Below are 19,678 nucleotides of genomic sequence, written 5' to 3'. Positions count from 1 at the left end.
TGGAAAACCGGCTGCCTTAATACCGGCAGCCGGCTTCCCGACTGTCATATCCCGGCGAGGGTGAAATGCCGGGCGTCTAGATGTTAGACGCCTGACATTTCCCCGACGCCGAGAGACCGGCGCCCGGCATCCCGATCGAAGGGATTCCGGGCGCAGCAAGCGGACAGCGGCGGGTCTAGGTTTAGGGCACCCGGGGGGGACTTAGGGTTAGGCACCCCCCCCGGGGAGGGTTAGGGTTAGGCCAGGGGGAGGGAGGGTTAGGGTTAGGCACCCCCGGGGGGGACTTAGGGTTAGGCACCCCCCCCCCGGGGGACTTATGTTTAGACAGTGGAGAAGGGGAGGGTTAGGGTTAGGCTCTTGGGTAGGTTTGGGTTAGGCACCCCTAAGGAGGGTTAGGGGGTTAGGTTTGTTTATACTTACCTTAGGGACAATCGGGATTTCCAGCGCTGTCAGGCTTCCGCTGCCGGGCTCTGCTCATCTGTCGACCGGGCGCTGCTGGGAATCGAACTGGCGGTATTTTGTACCGATTCCGTTTTTATACAGTGATATGGTTTATATTAAATAAGACTAAAGCTTTTCATATCCATTCCGTCTCTACTGAATGCTTTTATGTACTTAGCGCTACTTCATTGCTTGTGTGGTGTATGACTATGGACGGGGTCTAACTAACCCCTTATTAAGCAGGTGCTCAGGAAACGCAGCACTGGGTAGTGCCTGAGTAAAAAATACTTCTTACCTATTTAGCAACACCTAAATGCCCCTGGCAGTCTGTTATCAGTCATAAGTAGCATAATGTCTGATCAGATCTTATTTTGGTTGTCTGCACAATAGGTCTGAAGCCACATATTGTTTTACCTAGGACATCTACAATACTAATAATGGAATGCAAAGCTTTCTTTTTCAGATCCACATAAGCCAAGTCCAGACTGCTTTACAAAAACAGTGGTCGCAGATGAAAGTTCACTAAGGTGAACCTGTCAGCGCTATCGGCTAAATGGCAAGCTTCAGCTTTCTTGTCTGCTGTATATGAGCAAGCGGGTGTATAGCATGCTGGCAGTGCTGGAAAAGGGTTCAAACATTCTAAACGAAGGAGTCCATAATTTCAAGCTTTGTTACAATGCTAGTAATTCCAGGCACTAACAGTAATGTGTTAATGATGTTAGATAACAACTGTGTTTCTGTAGTGTCGTCAGATTTACCAGAACACATCAAAACTTTTGTTTGGATTTATTTTTTTACATATATTAACTGATACAGGTTGAGTCTCCCATATCAAACTGGTCTACGAAACATAAATGAATTTTATGTATGTACACAAACTTTGTTTGAGACACAAAATTATTGAAACTATTGTATAAAATTTCTTGCAGGCTGTGTATATATAACTATGGCATTCTAACTTAACAAGGCATCTACAAAAACTCACGTAAAGTAGAACGTCAGTGGCGAAAGTTTCGTACTCCAAGTGACTTCCTCACATAAGACTATCTACAACTCTTATTGTACTGCTCTGGACGCTGCCATACAAACATTTTCAATCTCTGCTCAAGCCTCTAACCCCAAGCGACTTTTTAATAAATTTAAACTGCTTCTTACCCCTCCCTCACCCAACCCACATGCTACTCTGTGCACAAGATCTTGCTTCCTATTTCAAGTACAAGAGTGATCAGATCCAAAATGAAATGGTATGCTCTTCCTCAGCTAGTGACCTGCTCAATTCCCTACCTGATCCCTCTGGCACATTATCTTCATTTGACCCCACAAACGTAGATGAAGTATCTACATTTTTCTATCCTCCTATCCTCCTACTCTATTACCTGTCCTCTAGATCCTATACCCTCACAAATCAGTAAAGCTTCGTCTCCTGTGCTCATCCCAACCCTAACCAAAATCTGTAAACTCTTTCTACTGGCATCTTTCCATCACTGTTCAAGCATGCAGTGATTACTCCCATTCTGAAAAAACAAAAAAATTCTGACCCTAACACCCTCTCAAATTACCGTCCTATCTCCCATGCCCCTCCAAGCTACTTGAGACTTGTCTACACCCACCTCACACACTTTCTTAACTCGCACAATTTATTGGACCCACTTCAGTCCGGCTTTCGTTCCCAACAGTCCACAGAGACAGCACTGACTGAGGTAATAAATGCTCTGGTCACTGCCAAGGCTAAAGGCCATTACTCACTCCTAATTCTTCTAGATATCTCTGCTGCTTTTGACACTGTTGACAACTCTCTTCTCATACAAATACTACAATCCCTAGGTCTTAAGGACACAACTCTTTCTTGGTTCTCTTCCTACCTATCTGATCACTCTTTTTCTGTTCGTTTTTCTGATTCTGCCTCCTCTTCGCTACCTCTATCAGTTGGAGTACCGCAAGGCTCTGTCTTAGGTCCTTTTGTTATTCTCAATCTATACCAACCCTCTTGGCAAACTAATCCGCTCTTTTGGATTTCAGTGCCATCTGTATGTGGATGATACTCAAATCTACCTAACCTCCCCAGATTTTTCACCATCTGTATTGGTCCATGTCACTGAATGTATTTCTGCCATTTCATCTTGGTTGTCATCTCGCCACCTGAAACAGAATTAATTATATTTCCACCGGCCAATAACCGTTACCAACCTGATCTCTCTCTCACTGTTGATAAATCGACAAGCCACCCTGCCCCACATGCTCGTTGCCTAGGTGTCAACCTTGACTCTGAACTGTCTTTTTGTTTCACACATTCAATGTCTCAAAATCATGTTACATACATCTAAAAACATATCCAAATTCGACCGTATCTCACACAAGACACTGCAAAAACTCTAATCCATGCACTCATTATTTCCCACATTGACTATTGCAATAGTCTCCTTACTGGTCTTCCCAAAAATAGGTTATCGCCATTACAATCCATTTTGAATGCAGCTGCGAGGCTCATCTTCCTTGCCAAACGTTCATCTAAAGAGACCCAAAAGCTGGGCACGATAAGGTTAAGGCACCCAAAAGCCCTACTTTCGTCGGATTTCTGCTCGTACTTCAAGAGGCATAATGGGTGCCCGTGGCACTTGCACCCAACGCCACAAACAAGCTGCGGTCATGACAAAACAATTGAATTTCCCCTCAGACTGGTTAAAAGTAGATCTCATCCCAGCATGAAACAAGAATTTGTCAGGCTTGATTATAACTGGCCTTATTGTAGTTCTCATTTTGTTTATTCACAAGACTACAGTGACAGGGAAAATCTATATTTCATAATTTATAATAGATGGACAGCTTATTGAATTTTTAAAAATTAGGCTGTGCAACCAAGGATAAATTAATGTCTAAAATTACACCCAATCACTGCCACACATCCTGCAATAATGGCAGTGTTATTGGGTAATTGGCACTCATATTGCAGCTTTGTTTAATCGCTTTTGCACTATACAATCAATTTTGTAAAATTTAGTAAATGCAATCAGACTCGAAACCTGGTGCGTGTAATGTGATTGGCTTGGTTTCAGCTGCATTTAGTCTGGTGTACAAAGAGATGAATAACTATCTGCCAACACCAAATGATCACCTACCTTTCAGTTCTGATAAGATACTGAAACTTAAGCTGGGTACACACTGATAGAAATATTGCCCGTTCCTACCTATAGTGCATCTCCGATTGTGTATAGCTGATATGTCTGTGAACGTCATCGTTCACAGACATGTCCGATCTGCTGTGCAGCACAGCCGATGGGTGATATATCTGAAAAATGTATCGGCCATCTGCTGGTGTGTACGGGTGACCCCCCAATCGCCTGAACACATGCTGCATGGACCCTGCAGTGATTGACAGCTCAACTGTGCAGGCAAATTTAAATGCCCGTCCAGTTGAGCTGTCAAGACTGGCACATCAGTCAGACACACTTACCAATCATCAGGTCGGCTTTCGGCCGTTCACCTAGTGTGTATCCAGATTTATACATGCTGTGGTTATCTGGCACATAATGCTTCATTTGACTTTGCCAGGTCAATTAAGACCTACATGGCAACCCTTTTTATAACGTTTTTTAGCAATGTAATGATAGGCAATTTGTATCTAGTTAGCACTCATTTGTTGTCTGCCTGCAGCTATTTCTTCAAAGAAGAAAGTTGTAAAAAAAAAATGTCAATGATGACCTCTGTGTCTGATTTTGGGCTGCTAATGTGCGGCCAGTCACACGAGGAAACATGGCCTGCTTTCATTTCTGTTTAGAGTTTGTCCTACAGGGCAATGCTTTTCTTTTTTTTTTACTACATTTTTTTGTTACGAATTCCCACTGTGGTTGAGTCCACACCGTCCTGTCCATGCACATAAAGCTAGAAGGCGGAAAGCTTTACCTACAGATGTGTCCATATACATCTAGCTTCCTTGCACGTTAAACAGCCCTTCTAGTCACTCCATGCTGTAGTGCGACTTGGTCGCTCAGAGTGTCTGTGTGCAAATGGGATGCACAAGCAGCTTTTGCTGGTTAAAATGATATGCGTGAGCGATGTGCGACTCTGTAGTGCTGAGGGTCTTTTTGTGCAACATTTTCCCTTAAAATGCATCTCATTAGCAGAGTGATGCGAAAAAGGACACAGGCAGCTTCTGCTGATTAAATGCACAAAAAGATGCTCCGCGCTACCGAGTCGCACATCGCGCACGTGTTATATGTAACACGACTTGTAGTGCACAGAGGATAGATGTATGTGGTCACATCTGTAGCTGCAGAATATAATGGGCAAACATTCAGAACTGAATGTAAAATGCGCTGTTCAATGTTACCCTAACCTCCCTCTGCGGCTGTGCTAAAATGTAAAGTTTTAACGAGTGATTGTTCTCCACCACTACAGATGGCTGATGTTTTACCCTTAGGGCACTTTTCTAATTTCATATTAAATTAAATAAAAGGTTAAAATTCAAAGTGTGCTGTGAAATCACCTTACCGCCTCACTGTAGCGGCCATAGAAACAGTCTGCAGTAATGTACGATAGAGAGGAACACAGCTCATGAGCTTTTATTACTTTCTTTGATGGATAGATTGAACAATATGCTTCACAGACTTGTTTAAGTGATAACACATATTGTCAGTTATGTTGTCCAGTTCAATAAGGTCTGTTAGCCGCTTAAAAATCATGGTAGTGAGCTCAGTGCCAGTAAGAGTGCCAGCTGGTATGATGATGCACCCCTTGCTGTCTTTAGTGCTGGTGGCTGGGTGTTATGTTTCGGATGCCACTTTCTCCATTTACTTGTATTCACATGAAAGCATGAAGACCAGTGCAGTGTCTTCAGTTTGCCAACTTCGTAGAAAGGTGGGCAGTAAGTACATTTGAATCGCTGCCTTTTTGGGTTTTCTGAATACCAGTGGTTAACTGGTCTTATGCATAAGATTTAATAATGTTTTTGGGGGGCAATTCAGATCTCTGCAGTGTGCCACGGAGTGCCTCAGGGAGAGACGTGAAGGCACTCGGCGCCAGTGTAGCTTTGCTTTTTCTTCTCCTTACCATTATAAGCTGCACAGTTGAACATCACATTGAATAGAGTTAAATTACCCCTTAAGGTCGGATTTGCAGTGTTGCTCACAAGTCAGCCAGACTTGCATTGCATTCACAGAACTATATGCGTATAGTCGTCTGTATGCCAAGATGTACGCATCTCTGCAGCCGCACCACTCGTATCCTTATGCATAGTTTCATAGCAGTCGTCATGTTCAGTGTGCTCTTGCACGGGCCCTATCCTGGGTGCATGAGACGCGCCTGAAAACAGACAGGTCATTGCGTATGCACAACTCTGCTTAGCCTGCACTTCCGTCTGCTGAGGGCCATATTGATATATAGAAGCTTATTCGCGGGCCTGGTGCAGGCGACGCCCCCCCCTGTGACGTCACACGGGGCGGGACCACAACCGCTGGTGATTACAGCAATGCCCGGAGCATCCTGAGGATGCTCCGGGGAGCTGTAAGGGAAGCGGTGTGACCGCCTGAAGCGTCCTAAGGACGCTCCACACGGCACTTGTGCATACATTGTGGCTGCAGTGTGCCATTCTAGGTACCCTGCTAGCCAGATGAGGCTAGCAGAAAAAAGCTCTGACGGCCAGACCAAATGATGCCGAGGGCCTTATATGGCCCCCAGGCAGGAGGTTCCCCATCCCTGGTCTACACTAGCTAAGCTTAGTTTGTATGCACATGCCCTTCTACCGCCCAATTACACCCATTAAGCCACAAGTGAGGAATCTGTGTTGCCTATATTCGCATGTGCTCAGCTACTGAGCATGTGCAGTGCTAAACTTACATAAAAAAAAAAAAGCAAAGATCGATCCTCAAAAAGGACTCTGTGCAATCCTGCATTAGCCCCTTAATGTCCATAGGTGGTTTGCTTTATTAAATATAGTATGATATTCTTGAAGCATAAACTGTGTGCATGTAATTATTCCTATCAATCCCACTGTACTGTTGAATCTGATTAATGAAATACCCATGCAACAGCAAAAAAAAAACTTGTGTAGAGTATTTTTGTACAGCTTCATGATACAAAATATCACCCTCATTTTTTTGGTCCACTCTTGCGTACTTGTTGATACATATTTCTGCCATTATATTTTTGCTTTCCCTGAAAAGCCTGTTTTTAATTTTTTTTTTTATGTACCCAAAAGGATCAGCAAATAGCATTGGTGTGTTTAATCCATGATTTCACAGCCTACAACCACTTGTTGCCTTTCCACCAAAGGCTACTGGTACTTAAGGTGCCTACACACATAGCAATTCGACCTGAGACGCGATTTCCCCTGAACTCTCCCCAAGCAGCTCCCCTGCAGTCGTAGTCACGATTTGGAGTAAAAAATGTCCAATCTGATTTAAGATCTATCGTGCGTCCCGTGCATTGTGTCCCAGATTGGCAAATCTGTCCTATAGCACGGCAGATCTGAAGATGCGATGTACAAGTGGGGACGCACATCGTGACCGTGAGTAGAAATTCACGATTTGGGCATATTTTAAACGATTTGTCGCCACAATTCGTCAAAATCAGGCAAATCGTGTAAAAAATTGTCATGTGTGTAGGCACCTTTACAGTTGAGTATTTGCTAGGAAGTATCTTCAAGGTGTTGTAGTTGGCATCCCGGGGTGCACAATGCCGGCGGTCAAAATCCCGGCACTGGAATCCCAACATCAGTCAAAAGCCTGACGTCTGCGATACAGACAGTAAGTATTTGGGTTGTAGTTAAGGAGCATACACACTAGATGATTTGCTCCCTGAGTGATATCGTCTAGTGTATCCCTGGCAGGGTGTGCTCAATGTCATTCATGACATTGAGCACACCCGCTGAACGGTATCATTAACGATATCGTTCAGCGCCGGGCTTTCTCCCCCATTCCCCAACATGCAGCAACCTGACAATATCGTCAGGTTGGCCTGCATGTTTGCCCGATGAACGATATAGATGAACGACCTGCAGGAACGCGCATCGTTGGTCGTTCATCATTATCGTTCATCATTTAGGTAAAAAAATGGACGATAAAATGAACGATATCGTTATCGTTCAGTCATCCACTTTAATCGCCCAGTGTGTACGCACCTTTAGGGTTAGGCACTAAGGAGGAAGATTAGGGTCAGGCTGCAGGGGGAAGGGGGTTTAGTGTTAGGCTGTGGGAGGGGAGGGTTAGGGATAGGCTGCAGAAAAGGTGGACTAGAGTTAGGATACTTGCCTGCATGCGTCAGGATTACGCGGGCAGGATTCTGTCTGCTGGGATCGCGTACCCAACCCTCTTCAAGTACACTAATTATGCTGGCAGTTTCCTGCTAACACTGTGTTATTAGTTCTGTATATTTATACATATAATGTAATGGTATTCATTAAATATTGAAATACTTTAGATCAAAATGAACATTAAACAGATTTTAAATGTCTCACTAAGTTGATTCATTTCCAGTGTTTAAACCAGGGATGGGAACCTCAGGCCCGGGGGCCGTATAAGGCCCGGGAATCATTTGGTCTGGCCCTTGGAGTTTTTTTCTGCTAGCCTCATCTGAGATAGCAGGGTGCCTAGAATGTAACCCTGCAGCCAGTATCTATGCAGCAGTGCTGCTGGAGTGTCCTTAGGATGCTTCAGATGGTCACACTGCTGCCCTTACAGCTCCCTGGAGCATCATCGGGGTGCTCTGGGCATTGCTGTAATCACCAGCGATTGTGTCCCGGCCACTGTGTGATGTCACAGGGAGGTAGCATGGCCTGCACCAGGCCCACAAATAATATTATATATATCAAAATGGCCCTCGGCAGAAAAAAAAACGTTCCCCAGCATCTTGCTGGTTGCTCTGTGTGTTTTTTTTATTTTTTTTTCTATGTATGGATTGCTGTAACCAATTACATGAGCTTGTCCACTGATAACGTACAGCAAATGAATGACGTACAGCAAACCAAAGTTTTTCTCAAACAACTTTGCCTAGTCATGTATAGGCCACAATGTACAGTTGTACCATTCAGTGCAGGCGTGCAGATCTAGCCAGATATGAAAATGTTACATTGTTTGTAGTGTATGAGTGAAACTGTTTCACATACTAAGCTTCACTGAGCTCCTTTTATCTGGTGAGTTTTCAAAATGCATCTGTAGAGATATGGAATCTTTTTTTTTCTTTTTTTTTTCTTTCTCCTTTTAGCTCTCATACTTGCATTGGACATATGGTGCGTACGTTACTGAACATTGTTTATTTTGTTGCAGTGATGTTCTTGCCCTACCCATCTTCAAGCAAGAAGAGTCCAGTTTGCCACCTGAAAATGAAAACAAGATCCTACCTTTCCAGTATGTACTGTGTACGGCTACCTCCCCCGCTGTGAAACTTCATGAGGAGACGCTCACCTATCTTAATCAAGGTGAGATGGCTAGGCATTTGTAGTCATAGGTCAGGGATGGACAGACTTTTGGACTTGGTGATCTACTTTAAAGGCCTAAAATATTTTACAATCTACAAAGTAGGAACATTTGTGCGTGCAGTAGGTGCTCGCTCGATAATGGTGACCTGGCATTGTGGCAATGGGAGTGGGGCTGTACCGCCAAAATCAGGATGGTTGGGAGGCGCTGTAATGTGCCTTCTCACATCCCTATCACTACAGCTGCAATGTGCCTCCACACATCCCCATCACTAAAGCTGCAATGTGCCTCCTCACATCCCTATCACTACAGCTGCAATGTGCCTCCTCACATCCCTATCACTACAGCTGCAATGTGCCTCCTCACATCCCCATCACTACAGCTGCAGTGTGCCTCCTCACATCCCTATCACTACAGCTGCAATGTGCCTCCTCACATCCCTCACTACAGCTGCAATGTGCCTCCTCACATCCCTATCACTACAGCTGCAATGTGCCTCCTCACATCCCTATCACTACAGCTGCAGCGTGCCTCCTCACATCCCTATGACTACAGCTGCAATGTGCCTCCTCACATCCCCATCACTAAAGCTGCAGTGTGCCTCCTCTCCTCCCCATCACTAAAGCTGCAGTGTGCCTCCTCTCCTCCCCATCACTAAAGCTGCAGCGTGCCTCCTCACATCCTATCACTACAGCTGCAGTGTGCCTTCTCACATCCCCATCACTACAGCTGCAATGTGCCTCCTCACATCCCTATCACTACAGCTGCAATGTGCCTCCTCACATCCCTATCACTACAGCTGCAATGTGCCTCCTCACATCCCTATCACTACAGCTGCAATGTGCCTCCTCACATCCCTATCACTACAGCTGCAGCGTGCCTCCTCACATCCCTATCACTACAGCTGCAATGTGCCTCCTCACATCCCCATCACTAAAGCTGCAGTGTGCCTCCTCTCCTCCCCATCACTAAAGCTGCAGTGTGCCTCCACACATCCCCATCACTTCAGCTGCAGTGTGCCTTCTCGCCTCCCCATCACTACAGCTGCAGTGTGCCTCCTCACATCCCCATCACTACAGCTGCAGTGTGCCGCCTCACCTCCCCATCACTAAAGCTGCAATGTGCCTCCTCACATCCCCATCACTTCAGCTGCAGTGTGCCTCCTCTCCTCCCCATCACTAAAACTGCAATATGCCTCCTCATCTCCCCAGGAGTATAACTGCAATGTGCCTCCTCACCTCCCCATCACTAAAGCTGCAATGTGCCTCCTCATATCGCAATCAGTATAGCTGAAATGTGCGTTCCCCCTCCCAATCAGTATAGCTGCAATGGCTCCTTCTTGTTCCTTTCTCACTAAGGCAATGAGAACCAGCCTGATTGTTATTGGCTGCTGCTGGCACCTGTCCACATTGACTGTTTGGTCACCCCTGCCATAGGTTGTGCTTATTCAGATTTATTTGTTGCTTAATACTGTGTTGCGAATTTGTTCATCATACTGGCCGCTACTGCTCATGACGGTTAAGTTGGGTACACACTGTACGATATGTATACTCAGAAAGGGTGCGACGCAATGTAACACTCTAGCGTTATATTGTTACATTCTGCATGTAGCAGCATGGCATTGTTCATTGTATCGTCCCATCTGCTGTGTAGCACAGCAGAGGAAATTATGTCATGAACGACCGCTGTCCACGCGCAATTGGGCATACACACTATATACGATCCGCACGACATATCGTTCCGATCCCCTTCAGAATTATATATCTTCTAGTGTGTACCCATCTTCAGTCAGATGGCCTCTATAGTGTGTTCTCCTGTCAAGTGGTTTAGCCAGAGCGCCTCTCTACAGTGTATTCTCCTCTCAGGAGGGTTAGCCAGAGCGCCTCTCTACAGTGTGTCCTCGGTTTAGCAGTGTGTCCTTCTCTCAGGTGGGTTAGCCTGAGGGCCTCTCTACACACCGTAGAGAGGCCGTAGAGAGACACCATCTTCCTCTCAGGAGGGTTAGCCTGACGGCCTCTCTACGGTGTGTCTTCCTCTCAGGAGGGTTAGCCAGAGGGCCTCTCTATGGTGTGTCCTCCTCTCAGGAGGGTTAGCCAGAGGGGCCGCTCTATGGTGTGTCCTCCTCTCAGGAGGGTTAGCCAGAGGGCCTCTCTACAGTGGAACTATAGTAATACGAATTTTTTTTTTTATTTTTTTTTTCCAGTTTAAGAAATCTGAGTTATAAATAAAAGTGTAAAAGCGCATGTAACATATCACCACCACCACACTGTTATTCCTCAGGATGAATATTTGTATAAAGATAAGCATTGACTCTTAAGGGGTTATCAACTTTTTCGTTCTTGGCTAAAGGCAGCCACTGCAGTTAATAGTTTTTGACCATATAAAGAGAAGGCCTCTATCGATCACCTATGGCATTGCTTCAGCGTGAGAGGTGTAATTGAAAAACAATGCTGGTTAGAGAAGCTGGCCTTTTGCTCAATTCTTTAGTATTAAGAGGAGTTATTTAGCCAACAGTACTGATTGGTAATGTTGGTGATTTGGAATATTGGACAGAATTTTCCAAAAATATAGCAGCTTGCAGTGAGTAACTTATGGTTGATTTATTTTTTATTTAAGGGAACAGCTTTTCCAACATTCACAGGGAGGGAATAGACCTAAAACGATATGGTACCCTGGTGAGACACTATTGATTTGGATGGAGTACTATAATATAAAAAAAGCTGTTAGCTGCTATGTTGGGCTAACAAGCTTTCCTAACTTTGATGCAATGGGAAGACAGTGCAGTTCACCCCTATCTTCCTGTATGTTGTGAAAGAACTTTTTGAAATGCTCACAGAAGAGCTGTCACATTCTTATCGTTCTCCGGAGCATGGTCTGTAAGCCATTATGTGTAAGCATGAATTCCATTGTCTATGAATTATTACTACTTCCCTTTCAACATTCACCCCTTCCACTGTATGTCAAGAAAGTCCCAAAGGTCACATTTTCACCACTTCCATTTACTTTAGATTAGTTCTGGGATAATTGTAACCTATAGTAGTATTTCTTGATGTTTTTTATATGGCGTATGCACGGCTGTGTTTGTTTAACCTGATAGTGACAGCAATAGCCATGGTGCTTGTAGGCGGTGCATTTTCTTTCTTCACGTTGAAAATATTAGCCTGGAAATCTGGAAGTGTTCACATAGCCAACTCCTTTGCAGAGAAATACTTTTTCTGGAATTTCATGCTCAGCTGTGCAACTTCTAGGCCAACTAAGTCTGATATTAATCTGTGTGAGCTCTACGCTCTAGAACATTGTACTCCGACCAAGCCTTGAGTGAGTTTTTATAGTCGATAGACACACACACACACAGATAAATTTGTTGGTACTCTTCTACAAAATGTTTCTCTAAAATAACATGAAACTGACTAAAGTAATTGGCATCCATCATTGTTTGTTCCATATCTCTAGTAAGAGCGGTCAGATCTGTCCTCCGTATGGAGGAAGAGGAGGTGTCGCTGGCATCTAAGGAGCCAATCTTTAGGCGTCAAGTGGTGACTAAGGATTATTTCCCTCAGTCTGGGCAGCTGTTGAATCTCATGTCTGAAGCATGGGATACTCCTAGTAAGCATTTTCTTGCCACAAGGAATATAATCTCTGTGCCCATTTCCACCAAGAGTGTGTAATAAATGGGAAGTTTCCCCAACGATAGATACTCATGTGACAAGGTTAATCAGGAGTGCAACGTTACCCATTCCTGCAGCATCCTCTTTAAAAGAGGTTACAGATAGTTAAAACATTAATTTCAAGTGCTAATCAAGTTTTATATCTGGAGCTGTTACCAGGCCAGCTACAGCTGTAGCTTGGGTGGCCAAGGCTATGGAGGATTGGACGAAATCTCCGGAGGACACTATAGTTGATCAATCCAAAGAGCAGCAGTCTCTTCTCGTCCAGATGCGGGAAGCAGCTATGCATATGGGGGAAGCAGGAATTGACGCAGTCATCCTGGCTTCTAGGGTCTCTGCTAACTCCATTGCAGCCCGAAGAGCTATTGGCACAATCTCAGGAGATGTTACAATGTCATCTACGAATGACCACTATCTGCCTACAGGAGCACGGCTGGTTAATCAATTGGAAAAAGTATTTTCTTTCTCCTACTCAGCAGTTGGTGCACTTGGGGGAGCTGCTGGTCTCTCTCGGACAGAGGATTCTTCTACCAGAGGACAAGATTGTAGCACTACAGTCTCGTGTGCACAATCTACTTTGCAAGCAAACCGTGTCAGTTCACTTGGCTTTGCAGATACTGGGCTCCATGGTAGCCACGTTCGACATGGTGGCTTATGCCCAGTTCCACTCCTCGTCCCAACAGCTGTGGATCCTTGCCCAGTGGGATGGTCTGTTTCATCGGATAAAGCATCAGATTCACATTTCACTAGAGGTTTGGCTCTCCCTTGCTTGGGGCTGGAGACGACTCATTTAGACAAGGGTCCTCCGTTATGGATCCCGGAATGGGTACTGCTCACCACGGACGAAAGTCTGAGGATTTTGAGGAGTGACAGGTCATCACACCTTTCAGGGATGGACCAAGAAATTCACCTACCAATAAATACAGTATATTAAAGCTTCGAGCAGTGTATAAAGCACTCAATCTGGCGCAGGACCTTCTTCAGGGCAGGTCTGTCCAGGTTCAGTCCAACAATGCGACAGCAGTGGCCTGCATAAATCATCAAGGAGGCACATGAAGTCCGGCAGCCACGAGGGAAGTGGCAAAGATTCTGCTGTGGGCAGAGGGCCATCTTCCAACAATCTCTGCAATATTCATCCCAGGTGTTCTCAACTAAGAGGCGGACTTCCTAAGTCGCCAGGACATACACGCCAGAGAATGGGCTCTTCATCCGGAGATGTTTCAACTCCTGGTGGACAGGTGGGGATTACCGAACGTAGATCTTATGGCATCACGTCACAACCACAAGGTCCCCAGGTACAGGTCCAGAACAAGGGACCCCTCAGCCTCCTTCGTGGACGATCTGGCAGTGAGATGGAACTTCAGGTTGGCATACCTGTTTCCTCCAATCTCCCTCCTCCTCTCAAGAGTCGTCAGAAAGTTCAAGCAGGAGGGAGGCAGGATGATACTAATAGCCCCTACCTGGCCCAGGAGGCATTGGTTCTCTGATCTGACACGTCTATCTGTAGACAGTCTACTTCCAATGCCTCTAAGACAGGATTTGCTAATGCAGTGTCCCTTTCTTTACCAGGATTTACCTCAGCTGGCTTTGACGGCATGGCTCTTGAGGAGTCAGTCTTAAAGGCCAGGGATTTCTCTGCTTCAGTGATTGACAATGCTGAGAGCAAGGAAGCCTGCTACTGCTCATATCTATCACAGAATTTGGCATTAATTTTTTCTGTGGTGTTCCCACAGAAAATATGACCTTAAAGTTTTCAAGGTATTGAGAATACTAGGTTTTCTTCCGGCTGGATTAGACTTAGGTCTTCGTCTGGCTACCTTGAAAGTCCAAGTTTCGGCTTTGACAGTATGGTTCCAGTGCAACATTGCTTCTCTGCCGGATGTTAGAACATACTTACAGGAGGTTTTGCTGCTGAAACCTCCATTTATCCCACCGGTGGCACCGTGGGATTTGTCTTTGGTTCTCAGGGCACTGCAGTCGCATCCCTTTGAACCCTTGGGTAAGGTGGACTTGAGATGGCTGACTGCAAAGACACTTTCTTCTCCCCATCTCTTCAGCTCGCAGAGTTTCTGACTTGGCAACATTGTCATCGTTGTCATATCGTTCTCCATATTTGATCATTCATCCAAATAGAGCGGTCCTCTGTACCAAGGCCGGCTACCTCCCTAAAGGCGGTTTCCCGTTTCCATATAAATTAGGAAATTGTAGTCCCCGCCTTCAAGACTTCAGACCTGTCTACAGGTGAAGCTACCTTGGATGTGGTTCGAGCACTTCGTATTTACGTATATCGGGCCAGTTCAATCAGGAAATCAGATTCTCTCTTTTTACCTCATTCAGAGCCGCTTGCAAAAAGCGAGCGCTCGCTCTGAATGAGGGCTGCCACTTTTTTTTAGCCGGCCTCCTGGCTGCTCGCTAAGCTGTGGGTGACAACCCACAGCTTTTGCGAGCGGCAAGGTGATGGTCGCGACCATCGGGCTTGCGACGAGACCCTTGTGGTAGGGTGTCGTCTGCCGCAAGCCCCAGTGAGCTTCCTGCTCTAATACATCAGGAAGCTCACTACTGACATGAGTGATGTCAGTAGGGCCGCCCACAAACTGCAGGCGTTCCTTCAGGGACGCCTCCGTTTGTCTAGCCACCCCCCCCTCCCCGCCTACAAAACGGGGCGAGCTGTCGATCAACATCGACAGCCACCCTGTTTGTAGCGAGCCCCGAAGCGAGTGAATTTCTCTCTTGCTCCAGGGCTTGCGCGCGGCATGTGCGCAGTGCCCCACCATAGACTCCGCTTGCATGCGGATCTGAATGAGGGCCTTTGTGTTATATGGATTTCACAAACAAGGTTTGCCAGCAAACAGACGTTGGCTCGCTGGCTTCTTATGACTATTTCTCACGTCTATACACAGGCTGATCTCCCTGTTCCTAACAAGGTGACAGCACATTCCACTCTGTCTGTTGGACCATCGTGGGCGGTAAGACATGGTGCCTCGGCTGAACAGCTTTGCAAGGCAGCCACTTGATCTTCCAGTAATACGTTTATCAAATTCTATGCTTTTGATACGTTTGCCTTAAGTGAACTGCTTTAGGACGTCCCCAAGGTAGATCCTGTGGACCCTATGGAACCCAAAGAAGAAATACAGAATTATGGTAAAACATGCCTTAAATAAATAATTTTTCTTTGCGGTCCACAGGGCACCCACCCTGACTCACCTGGCCTCAGTTGGGATCTGTTCTTCAGACTTTTCACAGATTCCCTCTTCGTATGTTGAGTGTTTCTTGTGCAATTTTTCTTCCTTCTCCACTCTGTCTCTTGCCATTAGGCTTGGTTGCAAACTGAATGCCTGTGGCTCGGGGCGGGGTATATAGGGAGGAGGACCAGTGCATGCTGGGAGCTCCAAAGCTTTGCTGTTTGGTGCATTGGATTTGATCCAACTACATACCACAAGGTAGATCCTGTGGACCCTATGGACTTCGAAGAAAAATAAATATCCAAAGTATGTTATACCATAATTCTGTATTTTTTGCACAAACTTCAATCACTGCAATTAAGTGATTTCTGTACCTCTCAGTGAGACTTCTGCACGTGTCAGCACGTAGTTTGGCCCACTCTTTCTGAGCAAACTGCTGCAGCTGTCTCAGGTTTGACCAGTGCCTTCTCCAGACTCTGTGTTGCAGCTCTTTTCATAGATGTTCAATAGGATTCAGATCAGGGCTAATAGAAGGCCGCTTCAGAATAGTCCAAAATATTGTTGTTATCCATTCTTGGGTGCTTGTAGCTGTTTCTTCTTGATCATTATACTGTCTGAGGACTCATGACCTGTGACTGAGAGCTTTCTGACACTGGGCAGTATGTTTCACTCCTGAATTGAATGTCTTGATAGTTTTAGATTTTAATGTGCCTTGCACAGATTCAAATCACCTTGTACCAGACACATCAAAGCAGCTCCAAAAACATACCCAAAACACCTCCATGTTTCACTGCAGGCAGTGTGTTCTTTTCTTTGAAAGTCAAATTTTTTTCGGTACTGAACATATAGAGCTGACGTGACTTGCCATAAAGACTCAACTGTCCAAAGGGCATTCTCCCAGATTTGTTGCTTGTCAAAATGCAATTTAGCAAATTACAGTATCACTTATTTTAATGTTTTTCCACAAATGGATTCCCCCATGGTCATCTTTCATGGAGCCACTGTCAATTAAAAAGCATTGGATGGTGCAATCAGATACCGAGGTACCTAGACCTTGGAGTTCAGCTTGTATCTCTTTGGTAGTTTTCCATGGCTCATTTTCTACCTTTTTCACTAGCCTTCTGTTTAATCTGGGGTTGATTTTCCAATTGTAGCCGCATCCAAGGAGGTTGGCTACAGTCCCATGGACATTACAGTTGCAAATAAGAAGTTTAGTCACAGGAATATCAATCTGCTCGGAGGTGGTCTTATGCTGGCCACACATAAGATATTTTACCCGATCTGGCCGATTCCGACACATTGGAACGACAGATCATGTAAAATACGGCCAAATTGAGAGTAAATCGTGAGTCCCTACTCAGGATGCAATGTCTCTCCCCGCTGATCGCACATCGCATCTTCAGATCTGCCGTGCAGTAGGGCAGATCTGACAATCTAGGACCCATGCACGGTGAAAGTCTGGATGCAGGAGAGATCGTTTGAAGATTGGACACCAAATCGTGTGGAGATCGTGTGCAGAGCTGCTGGGGAGAGTTTCAAGGGTAATCGTACACAACGGCTCATCTTGAGCACATCGCTATGTCTGTGGCCAGCTTTAGTCTATCTTTAACATGTTTGTTTATTACTTTCTGCCTGATCTCGCCAGACATCTATCCCCCAAATACAGTGTGGTGAACACGATGATACCAAACAACAGAGTGACTACTTTTCTTAATTTAAATAGGTTGAATGACTACTACTTTTCTTAATTTAAATAGGTTGAATGACTGGTTAGAAGATTGAAGACTGTTCACATTTAAACATACAGATTTCAGACTGGTTTGTAGTAACCTTCAAAATACAGAGGCCTGTTTCACAGCATGAGCTGCTGAGTTCTTTCCGCTTCTGGGTCTATTTAACTGTATCCACCAAAACGGTGAAAGAATTAGTGTCATACTGCATTTTATGATGATCCATTGCGGTTGGATTGGAGAATGTTGTTTTCTACTGGTCCTGACCCATTTTCTCTGTCTCTTAAACATAATTTGTTGCAAATATAAATGAGTTTTTAAACTGTTTTATGCTGTACTGTCCTAGTTTGTTACCAAATAATTGGTTTGTGTTTATGGGAAGCAGACTATGCTCTGGTTACACAGTATTGAATGCTTTTGCAATATCTGAAGAGCACAAAATGATTCTGCATTGTTGATATAAATATTCAAAACCATTTCTGTTTCCTACAGGCCAGTCCTATGAAATCAGGATGTTGGACAACCGGAAACTAGGAGAGTTGCCAGAACTTAATGGCAAATTAGTTAAGGTAAGTGTCGTTCTTTTTAAGAACCACAAATGAAATACTAATTGATTTAACTACTAATATTTCTTCTTCTAAAGGGTCCATAGGCTCCACAGGGAAACCTTGGGGGTGTGTAAGTGATGGAACTGAAACCGGGCATTACGCAGTTAAAGCTTTCCGCTCCCAGGATGCACTGGGTCCACTCTCCCTATACCACTCCCTCGAGCCAGAGGCACCTCAGTTTCGTTGGTGCCCAGCTGGAGTCGGGTCATCATTTCGCAGAGGGGGCTGTTTAGGCAGCCCCTAATGCTTATTTCTTTTTATGATTTTCTTTATTTTATCTTTACAACTAGAGTGCGCAGCAGCAAACTGTCCGTGGGACGTCTGCACAGCCGCTCCGTCACCCCTCCGGTGTCGCGACGCCAGTACTGATCTGGGGATCTCGGCGGCTGTTCTGGGGGTCAGCGCTAGCCCGGGCCCCCGGAGAGGACCCAGGCTGCACCCGGACATCAGGGTACAGGTAAGGCAGGTCTGGCAGGACTGCCATAACGCTCATGGTGACCCGTGCGTTATGTCCGTCCGATACCTCTGGTCTCAGGGGACAGGCCAGAGGTGGCTGAGTGTGGATGCAGGCTCTGGCCATCTCGCTCCACTGGACCACCAGGGACAATTTGGTGCGGGAAACCAGCGTCCCAGGGGTTAACAATTGGCCAGGGGGGCAGCTTCCCTGTTTAAGCGGCTCCTCAGCTCAGCGCGCCTTTCCCGAAGCTGCTCTCCTTCTCTGGCCACGCCCCCTCTGAGGTCTTCGGTGGCCATTTTCTTCATGGTGCAGTCTTGCTCTCCGAGAACAACGCATGGTCCAGTACCCCTGCATACCTCTCCCCAGGGTCAGTGTATGTAGCACTATTACCTACCAAACACTGAGTTCTGTGTAGTTGATTGTAGTGCCAGTTTGCAGTTATGTTATTTCTGCATTGTGACTAATGCTAGCGCTGCCTGTCTGTTTTCTATTCTACTGTCAGCATATATCTTTAGTGCAAGAAAGAAAACAGGGAGCGCTACTACAAGATGCACTGGTAAACCAGATAAATGTAATATGATGAAATGATGTCTAGAATCGTTAAAATAAACACATAATTTAATAATAAAAGTAAATCTGAAGATGGGCATACATAAATATGTATAATGACACTATTGAATATTGTTAAATTTTAAATAATGAATAGTGCACAAATATATCAACAATATCGAGAATAATCATAAAAATAAAATTGAATTGATGGTATGTAGTGTCTGAGTTTTGATTACCGTCCTGGTGTGAGCGCCTGTTCTAGAGTCAGTTTGTCCCGGCCGGGAGAAAATAATAGTTGAAAGGTAGTAATAAAAAGATGTGAATCTCTGGCAGCTTTGATGGTTTGCAGTATTGTGTGTTCTTCTACAGGAGAACACACAATACTGCAAGGGAGATGCTACTGTGAGTATGGTTATAGTATGGTAATTCAGAATATTGTGCTGTCGGCTATAATGAGAATATCTTTCTCAGACCGAACCAGCCGCGAAGACACCAAACCGACGGCTTCCTACAGGTGTCAGGGGTAGTCTTGAAGCCACAAGCGGGTGGCCCACGGAACAGACTGCCCCGGAGTTGCAGCAAGCCGCCCCAATGGACGGCATCTCCCGTGGTGTGTGCACCGACCGTGTGGA

General features: G+C 45.4%; 1 protein-coding gene across 1 annotated transcript in view; it reads left to right on the top strand.

Annotated features, from left to right (window-relative positions):
• Positions 1-19,678, top strand: part of TFCP2 (transcription factor CP2) — a 111,142-nt gene that overhangs the window by 19,684 nt on the left and 71,780 nt on the right. Inside the window, exons 2-3 of the mRNA XM_088465940.1 lie at positions 8,700-8,851; positions 17,922-17,998. Of these exons, the coding sequence (XP_088322066.1) occupies positions 8,700-8,851; positions 17,922-17,998 (229 nt within the window). The remainder of the gene's footprint in view (positions 1-8,699; positions 8,852-17,921; positions 17,999-19,678) is intronic.

This window comes from Taudactylus pleione, unplaced genomic scaffold (assembly GCF_031769625.1).
Source record: "Taudactylus pleione unplaced genomic scaffold, aTauple2 ptg000065l, whole genome shotgun sequence".
Lineage (NCBI taxonomy): Eukaryota > Metazoa > Chordata > Amphibia > Anura > Myobatrachidae > Taudactylus > Taudactylus pleione.
The sequence above is the reverse complement of the archived record's forward strand: the minus strand, read 5'-3'. Positions and strand labels throughout refer to the sequence as shown.